At 45.2% G+C, this 14,390-nt stretch overlaps 1 protein-coding gene across 2 annotated transcripts in view; it reads right to left on the bottom strand.

Moving 5' to 3' along the window:
* The window catches only part of LOC140428191 (cilia- and flagella-associated protein 44), a 371,239-nt gene that overhangs the window by 265,660 nt on the left and 91,189 nt on the right, over window positions 1-14,390 (bottom strand). For both annotated transcript variants that reach the window (XM_072514361.1, XM_072514362.1), the window contains 2 exons: window positions 13,555-13,707; window positions 11,961-12,008 (listed from right to left, as the gene is read on the bottom strand). In XM_072514361.1, coding sequence (XP_072370462.1) covers window positions 11,961-12,008; window positions 13,555-13,707 — 201 coding nt within the window. The remainder of the gene's footprint in view (window positions 1-11,960; window positions 12,009-13,554; window positions 13,708-14,390) is intronic.

Raw genomic sequence — 14,390 nt, 5'->3', positions numbered from 1 at the left:
GCATGGTGAGACTCGGACAGGGCCCGGAGAGCGGCGGCAATGTCGTGTTGGCTCTGGCGCATGGCTACCTGTGAGGGCAGCCCTCTCCTGGGCCATGGATGACGCGTGCATGTTAAGCCCAATGCCTTGCAGAACCTGACCCATGGCCAAACCGTTTCACCCATTGCCTCCACCGCGACGCCACCCGTGCGGTGTTGGCCTGGGTGGCTGCGATGACCGGCACCACTCCCTGCTCCTGAACGTGGATGGACTCCTCCAACTGCATGTGCAGGTCCTGGAAGATGGCCCTCTTCCCGTTATTCAGTCCCTCGGTGTCCTCATGCATTGGTTGTCCGGGTGGGTCAAGTACATCCAGGAACCCGGGAACCGTCTAGGCAGCGGCTGTTTGCTGGGCCTGGGCTTCCCTCCGACCGTCCAGCCCCTCGGCTGCTCCAAACTCCATTTTCTGTACCGGGTCAGATGTGGGGTGCGCACCAGACCGTGACCCGGGAGCCTCATCACTTATATGCCCAACCGAGGTGAGTGTCTGCGATGGTGGATGGTGCGGGAGACAGCAGTGCCGCAAGCTTGAGGTCATCGTCCGTTAGGAAGTCTTGTGTGTGCTGCTCCCCCTCATGGCCCGGCGCAAGCTGCATGCGGGCCATGTCGTGCTGACCTCCAGGTGAATCCACGGGGTGTGTGGCCGTGACGTGTGCGTCTTCAGCACTGTCCGCCCTGTGCCCCTCAGTATTGTCTCTGACTGTGGTCTGAGCGTCCCCGTCCTGCGTCCCATACTGAGAGGATGGGCCTCCTGTCCGACCGACTGCCACCCTCTGGGGTGAGTCCTTGGGTGCGCTTGACGTTGGAGATGGTCGGCTGTCTCTTGGCCGAGACGTCCCTGGACGTTCGGCGGCTGGCCCTGGGGAACATAAAGATACGGGGTTCGTTAGACACGGTGGGCCGGGTGTATGGTGGTGGTGGGGGCACAGTGCGTGGGGGGGAGGGGATCGAGGGTGCAGTGGGCAAAGTGTGAGGGGGGCGATGACGGGTTGAGGGGGGGGCGGTGAGGACATGCAGGGTTGTCTCACTTGCTTCTGCTCCTCCGACCTGGCATGTCGCGACCTCCTGGGTGGCGGAGCCCCCAGCGAGGTCCAGGGCCCTCTGCTCGTGGACATTTAACGGGTGCAGCACTGGGGAACCCCCTCCGGTTCTCATACGCTCACGCTGGTTGTGAGCTGTCTTGTCCTGGCGGGGGGGGGGGGGGGGGGGGGGGGGGGGGGGGGGTTGGATAAAGCATCACAATTAGGCGGGTATCATCAGGGCGTGCAGATATAAACTACATTTATTTATGTTGGCTCAGGAGACAGTTGGAGCCACGCCATGGCATCGCTCCAGGGGGGGTCCCGGGGCTCATGTGGGTCGAGTAAATCGTTCTTCACCCTGACCCCCCAAACCCCCCCCGACCCCCGCCCCCCACCCCACTTCCGCCCCTCGTGCCCGGGGGTGGGGGGGCCGGGGGCACCCTCATGGCACTTACCCTGGCAGCCCGAGTGAGGTCGTGCAGCTTCTTTCGACACTGCTCCCCGGTCCGGGGGGGTCTGCCCCACAGCACTGACAGCGGTGCCAACATCACGCCAACCGCGCCTCACTGCGCTGGATGGCTGGCGATGCCCATATCTTGGGCAGAGGGTGGCCCTTCTATTCTCCACCTCATCTAGCAGGGTGTCCAGGTCCGTGTCCCGGAACCTCGGTGCGGCTCGTCGGGGCTCAACCATCGCTACTCCTTCTCCTACTCCGGGTCCTTCCGTGCGCGGGTCGTGCCATCTATGGCGCAGCTCCACGTCATTCGGCCGTTGCGCGGTGATGACGCTGCTTTCGTGACACCCCCCCCCCGAGTTTCTCACGGCCCCGATCCTAGCCCATTTGCGGGCCCTGAATCGGTCGAGATCGGGGCCGTTTCGCGCTGTCGTGAATCTAGACGCCGTTCACAACGGCGTGGGCACTTAGTCGCGGGAGCGGAGAATCGCACCCGTGGTATGGAATAAGCTGAGCCCATATGAGGGGTTAAGAATTCAATACTTGAAGATGTGGTGAATTCTTCTGTCCATCGCAAACATATCAATCATAGAACAAGGGTTAGCAAAACAATAATGTAGGTTCTTTATTTGATGATACACAAGAAGCCTGGTAACTGGGAGGTTACATAGACACATCTGACTGCTGCTATGTCTGCGTACAGAGTCATGGGATTATACATCACATCCTGTCTCATTGTGGGTAGTGATCGACAGCAGTTTAAAGGTACACCCCCCTTTTTAAAGGTACATGTACATCATATCACAGCACGTTGGATACTAGGGCAGGTGATGGAGAAACATTGCAAAACAAATCATACAGAACTCAAGGGGAAAGGTGAAGGAGGACTATGAATGACAGAATGTTCCAACTGGGAATGTTCCAATTGGAAACCACTGGAAAGGTACTAATTAGAACGGGGAGGCACCATGTTATAATATTGGCAAAAACTCAGTTTAACTGTAATAACTAACTAAATATTCCCAGTTGCAAAGTTCTCTGAAAAGATGCGAAAGCAAAGACATGAACAACTGTACCAAGGACAATTTGTATTGATGGTGGTGCTCAATGTTTGCCTGCTAGAGTTAAGAAATAACAAGAAATGTTAACATTAATGAGAATAGATCAGAGGTTGCTGGTTGGTGGAAAAGTTAGATTTGTAGCCAATTTAGAGAATTCTGATACAGTTCAGAGTTAACAATACGAAAAACAACCTTGAGGGGTATAGAAAATGTCACATAGAAGTGGAAAGAGAAGGGCTAAAAGGGAATGTGAAAGGCACCAGCAGATTACATAAAGGGAAATAAGAAGAGCTCATAGAAACGGTCCAGAAAGTAAAAGAATACTTTGAGAGGGTAGGGCACCTACTGTGCAAAATAAGAACTCATGGCTTGGGAACATTTTTAAAACTTCATTTTACAGGATGTAGGCTAAACAATGCTGGCTAAATCAGCATTTATTGCTCATCCTGATTTGCCCTTGAGAAGGTGGTGGTGAGTTGCCTTCTTGAACCGCTGCAGTCCCTGAGGTGTAGGTACACCCACAGTGCTGTTAGAGAGGGAGTTCCAGGGTTTTGACCGAGTGACAGTGAAGGAACAGCGATATATTTCCAAGTCATAATGGTGAGTAACTTGGAGGGGAGCCTCCAGATGTTGGAGTTCCCAGGAATCTGGTGCACTTGTTCTAGGTGGTGGTAGTCGTGGATTTGGAAGGTGCTGCCAAAGGAGCCTCGGTGAGTTCCTGCAGAGCATCGTGTAGATGGTGCACACTGCTGCTACTGTGTGTTGGTAGCAGAGAGAGTGAATGCTTGTGCAAGGGGCAGCAATCAAGCGAGCTGTTTTGGATGATGTTGAGCTTCTTGAGTGTTGTTGGTGCTGCACTCATCCAGGTAAATGGAGAGTATTCTATTACACTCCTGACTTGTACCTTGTAGATGGTAGACAGGCTTTGGCGAGTCAGGAGGTGTGTTACTTGCTACAGGATTCCTAGCCTTTGGCCTTCTCTTGTGGTAAAAGTATTTATTTGGCTAATCCAATTCAGCTTCTGATCAATGGTAACCCCCAGGATGTTGAGAGTGGGGGAATTCAGCAATGGTAATGCCATCAATTGTCAAGCGCGGATGGTTAGGTTCTCTCTTGTTGGAGATGGTCATTGCCTGGCACTAGTGTAGCACAAATTCTTTCCACTTGTCAGTCCAAACCTGGACATTGTCCAGGTCTTGCTGCATTTGGACATGGACTGCTTCAGTATCTGAGGGGTTGCAAATGGTGCTGAGCATTGTGCAGTCATCCTCGAACATCCTCATTTCTGACCTAATGTTGGAAGGAAGGTCATTGATGAAGCAGCTGAAGGTGGTTGGGCCGAGGAGACTACCCCGAGGAACTCTTGTAGTGATGTCCTGGGGCTGAGACGATTGACCTCCAACCACCACAACTATTTTATTTTGTGCTCGGTATGACCCCAACCAGCAGAGGGTTTCCCCCCAATTTCCATTGAATCCAGTTTTGCTAGGGCTCCTTGATGCCATATGCGAGCAGTTCTTCTCACTTCACCTCTGGAGTTCAGTTCTTTTGTCCATGTTTGAACTAAGGCTGTAATGAGGTCAGGAGCAGAGCGAGTCTGGCGGAGTACAAACAGAGCGTCCGTGATCAGGTTATTGCTGAGACAGTGCTGCCTTCCATCACTTTACTGATGATTGAGAGTAGACAGATGAGGCAGTAATTGGCAGGGATTTAACATGCTTGGGTAATTTTTCCCATTGCTGGTAGATGCCAGTATTGACAAACCAATACCCGGGTTACCTTGCGCGTCGCTTACATTTCTCAATACCCTGCTGTCCTTCATGGGTCTGGGTAAGCATCTGTCTTCTCAACTTTGTAGGAATGACTATTCTATCCAGTTTGAGTAAAAATCCATTTACCACATGTGGTAAACCACTGTGTTCCTATATTAAGGGTTATACGGTAGAACCTGCACTACAGGTTCACCTGGGCCCCTGCATGCTAGCTCCGCCCGGGAGCCGGGTTATAAATATGCGTGGCCTTCAGCTAGCAGCCATTTCGTCAGCTGCTGTAGGAGGCCACACTTCAGATACTAATAAAGCCTCAGTTTGAATTCAACTTCGTCTCCAGCCAAATTGATCTTGCCTCACCACAGAGAGGTCATCTTTAACATTTCTGAAACTGGAAGAGCTGCATTTGGCCATCCATCAGTCATGTGATGAATCACTTGCTGCAAAACTTCATCCTTTGCAATTTCTTCTTTAATTAGTCTTAATTTGACATCAGAAATGGGTAGTGTGTCAGCTAGCATGTCAGCTTGAGCTTCTATCGCCTGCACAAGATCTGGAATCTTATCTTCATGTTCAGTAACACGTGATAAGGTCTGCAATGATCAGATCTTTTCCTGGAGTATACGCTTGACAAAAACAATATCTGCTTCGTCTCATTAGCATTTTTTGCAATCAGGCTGACATGTCATTTAGACTCCTGTGAATTATATGCACAAGCAGCCTACAATCAGTCTCAATCACAAATGTAAGTAGACCATAAACATAATAGTGAAATTTTTCAACACTTGTCAACAGACCAAAACATCCTTTCTCAATCTGTGCGTAGTGTTGTTCTGTGGGCGTCATGGCTCGAGAAGCATATGCTACCGGTCTCCACAAACCATTTGAAGTCTTCTGTAGAAGGACAGCACCTATCCCATTTTGACTCGCATCCGTCGAGATCTTTGTCTTCTTTGGCGGATCGAAAAATGCGAGAACTGGGGCTGTGGTCAGTGCGGATTTGAGGTCGGACCATTCATTATCATGTTGTGAAGTCCAAGAAGAAGAAGCATTTTTCTTGATCAATTGTCAAAAGAGCTGACATCCTAGACGAAATATTCGGAATAAATTTGCCAAGAAAGTTTTAGCACTTGTAATAGTCTTGAATTGTGCTCTTCTGGTGTTGCAAACCAGATGATAATATCATCGCCTTCCCTCCGACCCCATCAATGCCTTCTGTAATGGTTTCTATTGCTCTATGGAAAATTTCTGAGATGATTCTAAAGGGCATGCGATTGAAACAACGTATCTTCCATACGGCATATTAAAAGTACCGAGCTTTTTGCAAGACTTATCAAGTTGTAGCTGCAAAAATCCTTTTGAGGCACGTAACTTCAAGAATATTTTTGCGTGTACCATTTCTCCTGTAATCTCTTTGAGTTTAGGAATTGGATAGTGCTCTCTTGATATTCTTGTTCAGATCCTTTGGGTCTATACATATTTGGAGATCACCATTAGGCTTTCCGACACATACCATAGAACTAACCCAATCCGCCAGTTCAGCTACCTTGGATCTGATGTTCAGTTGCTGCATACGACCAAGTTCCTGCTTGAGACATTCTTTGAGAGGGGCTGGTACTCTTCTCGGAGGATGTATTACTGGTGTAGCATTTTCTTTAAGCGATATTTTATAGGTAAACGGTAACATTGCCATACCAGTAAACACATTTGAAAACGTAGCAGGAATGTCTTCTATGTCATCTTGCTGTGAACCAACACATCGACTGGCGCTGTGAATCCTTTTCACAAGATTCAGCATTAAACAAGCATCAACACCTAGTAGAGACAATGTATTGGCATCAACTATTTCAAATTGTACTGGCAGGTGGATGCTTACTGTGAGACAACACTACTTGTGCTAATAATGTTGCCATTGAAGTCCCTCAATTGGCATTTAGTAGCTTTAATTCGAGGAGGACACTGTAATTTAGAGAGGTCTAAATCAGTGATCAAATTAGCATGAGCTCCCATATCCAACTTGAAAAATATTTTGATGGTACTCTTGATGGTACATTCCAATTTTTCTTCATATGAACAGATGATATCTGCTTTAAATGTTGTGTTTCATCATTATCAATCTCGTTGACTGCATCAACAAAGAATGTGTCATCTAAATCGTATTGTTGTGCTTCAACATCGGAATGAGAAATGTTTTCTTTAATTGATCCATTTTGCACACATCGAATCTTCATAACATTGCTAAAAGAACTTTTTGTTTTAATCTGAGGCTTTTTTGTTACTTGAATGGCACTGTGAAGCGTAATGATTAAGTTTGCCACACTTCGTGCATACATTCCCGATGGCTGGGCATTTTTTTCTCTGGTGGGCATGGCCACAACATGCACACGTCACCACGCTGCTTACATCATCAGTAAAATGGCCACCAGCTGCAGTGTGCTGTTTGTTCAACTGAGCCACAGCATTAATGGCGTCAGCCACGTTGAATTCTTTTGCGCCTTTTTCCCAGGATCGCATTTCTGCATACTGACTCGCTCAACATAAAAACTTATTGAATCTTCTAACGATAAATTGTGCTGCCTAAGCAAACGCTCACAAAGTTTTTCATTTTTAGTACCACACACGATTTGGTTACGGAGGAGGGAATCTGTCAGCATAGAAAGGTTACAAGTCTGTGCTCTCAAATGGAGACTCGTGATGAAAGAATCGACTGATTCGCCTTCTTTTTGTATCCGTTTTTTAAACATATATCTTTCATATGTTTCATTATTTTGAGCCTTAAAATGCAGATCAAATCTTTCCGTTACTGCATTAAAGTTTTTCTTGTCATCACTATCTTCAAAGCAAAATAAATTAAACAGTTCTAATGCTTGTGGTCCAGCCACAGTGAGAAACAGCACAGTTTTCCGCTGGTCACTGGCTGACTCTAGAGCTGAAACAGAGTGATACAACTGAAATTGTTGCTTAAAACATCTCCAATTTATATCTAGTTTACCAGAAGTTTTGAAGTGTTTGGGAGTCTGCAGACATTCCATCTCTTCTTGTTTCACTCTGTACTAGATGCGACTGGCTTGTAGAGTGCGATGGGTTTTTTCTCACGAAGATTTATTTTCTCTCGACTAATTTTTTTTCTCGCCAATCTTCCTGCTAATCTAACTAAACCTAACTAAAAACTGTTAGCAATCACTCCTAGTATCATGTTGTGTTTTTGTTTTAGTTCTTTCAGGATGGAGAAGGTTGTAGTGCTAATAAAGAACAGCAAAGTCACACGGGATTAGGGGTGAACTGGCAAGGTGGATACAGAACTGGCTAGGCCATAGAAGGCAGAGGGTAGCAATGGAGGGATGCTTTTCTAATTGGAGGGCTGTGACCAGTGGTGTTCCACAGGGATCAGTGCTGGGACCTTTGCTCTTTGTAGGATATATAAATGATTTGGAGGAAAATGTAACTGGTCTGATTAGTAAGTTTGCAGATGACACAAAGGTTGGTGGAATTGCGGATAGCGATGAGGACTGTCTGAGGATACAGCAGGATTTAGATTGTCTGGAGACTTGGGCGGAGAGATGGCAGATGGAGTTTAATCCGGACAAATGTGAGGTAATGCATTTTGGAAGGGCTAATGCAGGTAGGGAATATACAGTGAATGGTAGAACCCTCAAGAGTATTGAAAGTCAAAGAGATCTAGGAGTACAGGTCCACAGGTCATTGAAAGGGGCAACACAAGTGGAGAAGGTAGTCAAGAAGGCATACGGCATGCTTGCCTTCATTGGCCGGGGCATTGAGTATAAGAATTGGCAAGTCATGTTGCAGCTGTATAGAACCTTAGTTAGGCCACACTTGGAGTATAGTGTTCAATTCTGGTCGCCACACTACCAGAAGGATGTGGAGGCTTTAGAGAGGGTGCAGAAGAGATTTACCAGAATGTTGCCTGGTCTGGAGGGCATAAGCTATGAGGAGCGATTGAATAAACTCGGTTTGTTCTCACTGGAACGAAGGAGGTTGAGGGGCGACCTGATAGAGGTATACAAAATTATGAGGGGCATAGACAGAGTGGATAGTCAGAGGCTTTTCCCCAGGGTAGAGGGGTCAATTACTAGGGGGCATAGGTTTAAGGTGAGAGGGGCAAGGTTTAGAGTAGATGTACGAGGCAAGTTTTTTACGCAGAGGGTAGTGGGTGCCTGGAACTCACTACCGGAGGAGTTAGTGGAAGCAGGGACGATAGGGACATTTAAGGGGCATCTTGACAAATATATGAATAGGATGGGAATAGAAGGATACGGACCCAGGAAGTGTAGAAGATTGTAGTTTAGTCGGGCAGTATGGTCGGCACGGGCTTGGAGGGCCGAAGGGCCTGTTCCTGTGCTGTACATTTCTTTGTTCTTTGTTCTTTGTTCAAACTGTGTTTAAGAAACAAAGCTAATTTATTACACTATACTGAATTAGATTTGAAGATATTACGAAGGAATTAGTTAAGTAAAGATTACACTACCCATCTACACTATTAACTATACTATTAGTTCAACTATCTCACAACTACTCTGTCTTGCTCTCTTCCATCTGACTCCCAGAAGTCAAGAGGCATGTGATATTTATATGGTTTCTCTATAGCACCATCTAGTGACTAGAGTAGTAATATTACATTAACCCTTTCTGTGCTTTGCAATATCCGCATATTGTGACACTGTACAATTTTGGTCTCTTTATTTAAGAAAGGACATAGATTCATTGGAAATAGTTCAGAGAAGGTTCACTCGACTGACACCTGGGATGGGGGAGGTTATCTTATGAGGAAAGATTGGCCAGGAAGGGTCTGTATCCATTGGAGTTTAGAAGAATGAGGTGTGATCTTATTGAAACAGTAAAGATCCTGAGGGGGCTTGACAGGGTGGATGCTGAAAGGATGTTTCCCTGTGAGAGCGACTAGTGATCGGGGGATACAGTTTAAAAATAAGGGGTCTCCCATTATGACGGCGATGATAAGAAATTTTTCTTTCAGACATTGTCAACCTTTGGAACTCTCTTCCTCAGAGAGCGGTGGAGACAGAATCAATGAATATTTTTAAGGCAGTGGTAGACTAATTCTTGACTAACAAGAGGGTCAAAGGTTATTGGGGGCAGAAGGAATGTGGAGTTGCGACCACAATCAGATCAGCCATGATCTTATTGAATGACGGAGCCGGTTCGAGGGGCCGATTAGCTTACTGCTCCTAACTCGTATGTTCGTACGTGTGATGGAGGGAGTGTAATTGTGAAGGATAAGGGGATGAGAGATATATTAAATAAATAGGTTTTCCAAATGACAGTGCCATGGATATCAACATGGGTATATTGAAGGAGGAACCAGAACAATTAATTGAGATAATTGTAGAAAAGGAATTGATTCTGACAAAATCAGTGAAACTCAAGATAGAGACATCACCAGACCCTGCTGGTTGCATCTGAAAGGTGTCAGAAACCAATATGCACATTGCATCCTTAAGTAAGGAGAGCAAGAAGAGAGAGAGGATAAACCTGACAACCGTACACTAGTTGTGGGCAAACTCTTAGAATCCATAATTCAAAAAACAAAACTAGTGAACGTTTAGAAATGGGTAGGTTAATCAAGGCAGCCACCCTGTATTAGACCAGAGAAATCGTACATGCAGAAGGAGGCCATTCATTCCATCAAGTCTGCACCAGTCCTCTGAAAGAGCACTCCACCCAAGCTCACTCCCCGCCCTATCCCATTTACCCCTTAACCTAATCTACACATCTTTGTTTTGGACACTATGAAGCAATTTAGCATAGCCACATCTTTGGACTGTGGGAGGAAACCCCACGTAGACAGGGGGAAAACGTGCAAATTTTGCACGGTCAGCCACGGGTGGAAATGAACCAGGGTCCCTGGCGCTGTGAGGCAGCAGTGCTAACCACTGTACCACCCAGCATGAAGACAAAAGGTTCTGACTAGAGATCATTGACCTGAAATGTTACTCTGTTTCCCTCACCACAGATGCGGCCAGGCCTGCCAAGTATTTCCAGTTTTTATGTCAGACTTCCCACATCCATATTAGCTTGCTTTTATATAAGAGAAAGGCAAGTTGTGTTTGGTAAATCTGGCAGTTTTTTTTCCCCAAGGAGTGACGGTTTGGATTGATAAAAGGAATGAAGCTGATGTTATGCTTATAAATCTGTAGAAGTTTGTTAGAACAATTCAAGCATTTGGTATAACAGGAAATATTATGACAGAAAATTGTGGGAGAGGAAGTATAATAGCATTGTTGCTTGGCAGATGGGAAACAGGCAGATGGCAGATAAATGAGTATTGCTAGAGAATGGTTGGCCCCATAATGGACAAGACTTCAAAGTTACCTTTGTGTCAACACAGATTCACCAGAATGATGACAGTGTGGGAAATCATAGTTATTTAATTGTTACAATACTATGACTATTTCCACTGCAGCAATGAAGGTGCAATAGATGTTTTCAGACTGTGAAAGGTTTTAATAGAATGAAGACTATTTCCTTTGATTGGGGAAATGAATGATAAGGAATCACTGATTTACAATCATAATAATAATAATAATCTTTATTGTCACAAGTAGGCTTACATTGCAAAGTTACTGTGAAAAGCACCACTGAGAATAAAGTAAAAGGTTAGGACCCAGAGCTTGGTTGTCCTAGCAGGGACTGGGGATTAGGAGAGAGTTACTGCTCTGGGCAGAGTATTGTACATAGTTCAATAACCCTTGTTCCACTACCGCTGGCTTCCTCAGAAACTAAAAGGAGTTGCCAGAGCATGAAATACATTTGTCACTTTGGGTGAGGTTGAGGCAGAGACTATAACACCTTTTAAGAGAAAAGTAGTTTTACATTTGAATTTGATGAAGATACAGGGCTATGGGGAGAGAGCAGAGGAATGGGATTAGTTTTGGATTGCTCTAGCAGGGACAAGACGGGTTAATTTGTTTCCTTCTGCATGTTAATTTGACATGCTTATAAGTTGCCTTGAAGAATAGAGAGTATTAACTGTAGAAAGGCTTGTGATTATCCGTAATTGAACAAATTACTTCATGAGTGTCCAAGACTTTGAACTCAATATCCACCCTCAGCACACTGTAATTACAGCATGTACAACCTACATCATTCATGGATTAATATCATGAAATTACCTACTTTGCACCATTGTGATAGAACCATCTTCACAAGAGTGGCAGGCTTTCATGGAAATATATTAATACCACCTTCTGGGGCAACTAAGGATTAGCAATAAATATGACATGTTTCACATGCACCCCGAGAACAAACAAATAAATTCCAGGCAATATATTCAAGCATTGTTAAAAAAAAATACAGCAGGCAATTGAAATTAGGAAGATATGGGAAGCAGAAAATACAAATAATTGGAAATGGAGGCATGTGTGCGATTTTCATAGATCTAGATGGAGGGGAAAATCAGATAAGATTAAAAACTAAAATTGAGAAAAAAAATGTGAATAATACAGACCAGTGATAAGACAATGAAGAGGTAGTGGGGTAAGAGGTAGGATACAGAGAGAAGACAGAGCTACCATAGGCAATAAAGGGAAAAGGAGCAAAATGCCACATTAATTAATCAAAAACAATTTCTTGAACTTACAATATTTGAAAAAGAGAGATCAAGTTTCCAGATTCTGCCACTGGCATCCTATGGAAAATCAAAGGTGTTCATCTTTAATAATGCGTTAATTTAGCAAACTCAAACATCAATGTTTTGTAATGAAAGCCACTGCTTATTCTGAAGTTTCTAAAAATGCAGATTTTACTTGGATTTACAGCAATTCCCTAAGAGATTTCTTCGATTCAGGAACAGAAGGTTGGACAGAGAGCCAGTCTGCAACATTCCCGCATTCCACTGATACTTGCAGAATTTGTCCTGAGATATGATAGTGGGAAATAAAGGCTAAATCTGGGCAAGAATATTCAAATGATGGAAAATCACAGCACAAAGTATTAATGGCATGAACACCACAGCAACTCAGGCTCGAAAGGCTGAAGCCTTCCTGAAGTTTTAACGATTCAGTGCCCTCTTCTCTGGTTGCCAATGCGACAGCCAATCACGTCAGATCGCTGCTCCACCCCAGCCTTGCAGTAGCAACTCTTCTCCTTTAGGCTGCCAACTCAGGCAAAAATCCACAAATATTTTATCTATAAGTTTGCTCATAATTATCGCACAAAGTCCCTGAAGTCCCATCAAAACTAGAGCAGTAATCTTCCCAAGTGGATGTTACTGCCCTTTATCTTTAATTGCACAGGTACTCAATAGCGAAGGTATTCAAGCACATGATGAGTTTGGACAGAGTAGATAGGAACTGTTTCCACTGATGGAAGGATGAACAACCAGAGGACAAAGATTTAAGGTCATTGACAAATGAAGCAATGGTGACTTGAAGGAAAGCTTTTTCATACAGCAAGTGGTTAGAATCTGGAATGCACTGCTTGAGAGAGTGGTGGAGGCAGATTCAATCATGCTTTTACTTCAACTCAGACCCGCGGATGCAGACTGGGAAATTTTGGAACCTGTAGCTGTTCAGGATCTGGTAACTCCTCCATGTTCTACTCAATAAAATACAAAGGTTTTTGAAACTGACTGATTTTTAAAGCAAGTAGTTCAATAAGGGTATTAAAAGACTTTTAAAAAAACAACTCCATTGTTCAATTTAGTACTTCTGTTGTTAGATGTAAAATTATTTGACGTTTTTGCTTGTTTAATATCTTATTCAGTACATGAGAAATTATGGTCAAAGAAAAAATGGAACAACATTTTTTCAAGAAGTACTTAGAATGCTTCAACTTCCCAAGGGCAATTCGGGATGGGCAATAAAAGTGCTGGCCTGGCCAGCGACACCCAGGCCCTGTTAAATCAATTTTTTAAAGAATTACCGCTCATTTCATCATCCGATATGGAAACTAGTAACACTTCCGAAAACAACCAATGTCATTCTTCTCATTTTGATTTGTACGTTCCTTACATTTTCAGCCCAAAATCATTTTTCTATTATTTTGAGCTATTCAACTGTTGCAATGACTATTACAGGAAATAAATGGTCCATTAATTAGACTTTTAATATAGGTTGATGCCCTAGCTACTATAGTTGTTGAATTTCTGATTCTTCTTTGTACCCACATTATGGTTTCTCTGTGCAATGTATGGAAAGAATTTTCTTCTAGAAACAAATATCTTTTTAAAATACCTGAGCACACCAAATGAAGTTTGAGTCTTTGAACTTCACCATGAACTGCAGGTTAACATTCCTTCCAACATTCAATTCATTCATTGGTTCCATCTCGATTTGAGAATCCTCATCATAAGACTCCGCTGTGTCAATGGTTTCAAAATCCCAGACCTGCGATCAATTGAAATAGTTTAGTTTTAGAAATGGCAAATGGAGTTTAATGCGCACAAATGTGAGGCAATGCATTTTGGTAGGTCGAACATAGAGGGGAAATATACAGAAAATGGCAAAACACTTAGGAATATAGAAAGTCAGAAAGATCTGGGTGTACAGGTCCACAGATCTTTGAACGTGGCAACACAAGTCGACAAGGTAGTCAAGAAAGCATATGGAATGCTTGCCTTCATTGGACGGAGCATCAAGTTTAAAAATTGGCAAGTCATGTTACAGTTGTGTAGAACCCGGGGCGTCATTCTCCGACCCCCCGCCGGGTCGGAGAATAGCCGTTGGCCGCCGTGAATCCCGCCCCCGCCCCCGCCGAAGTCTCCGGTACCGGAGATTGGGCGGGGGCGGGAATCGGGCCGCGCCGGTTGGCGGGATCCCCCGCTGGATTCTCCGGCCCGGGTGGGCCGAAGTCCCGCCCAGAAGTTGCCTGTCCCGCCGGCGTAAATCAAACCTGGTATTTACCGGCGGGACCAGGCGGCATGGGCGGGCTCCGGGATCCTGGGGGGGGCGCGGGGCCCCCACGGTGGCCTGGCCCGCGATCGGGGCCCACCGATCCGCGGGCGGGCCTGTGCCGTGGGGGCACTCTTTCCCTTCCGCCTCCGCCACGGCCTCCACCATGGCGGAGGCGG

This window comes from Scyliorhinus torazame, chromosome 8 (genome assembly GCF_047496885.1).
Source record: "Scyliorhinus torazame isolate Kashiwa2021f chromosome 8, sScyTor2.1, whole genome shotgun sequence".
In the NCBI taxonomy this organism is placed as follows: domain Eukaryota; kingdom Metazoa; phylum Chordata; class Chondrichthyes; order Carcharhiniformes; family Scyliorhinidae; genus Scyliorhinus; species Scyliorhinus torazame.
The sequence above is the reverse complement of the archived record's forward strand: the minus strand, read 5'-3'. Positions and strand labels throughout refer to the sequence as shown.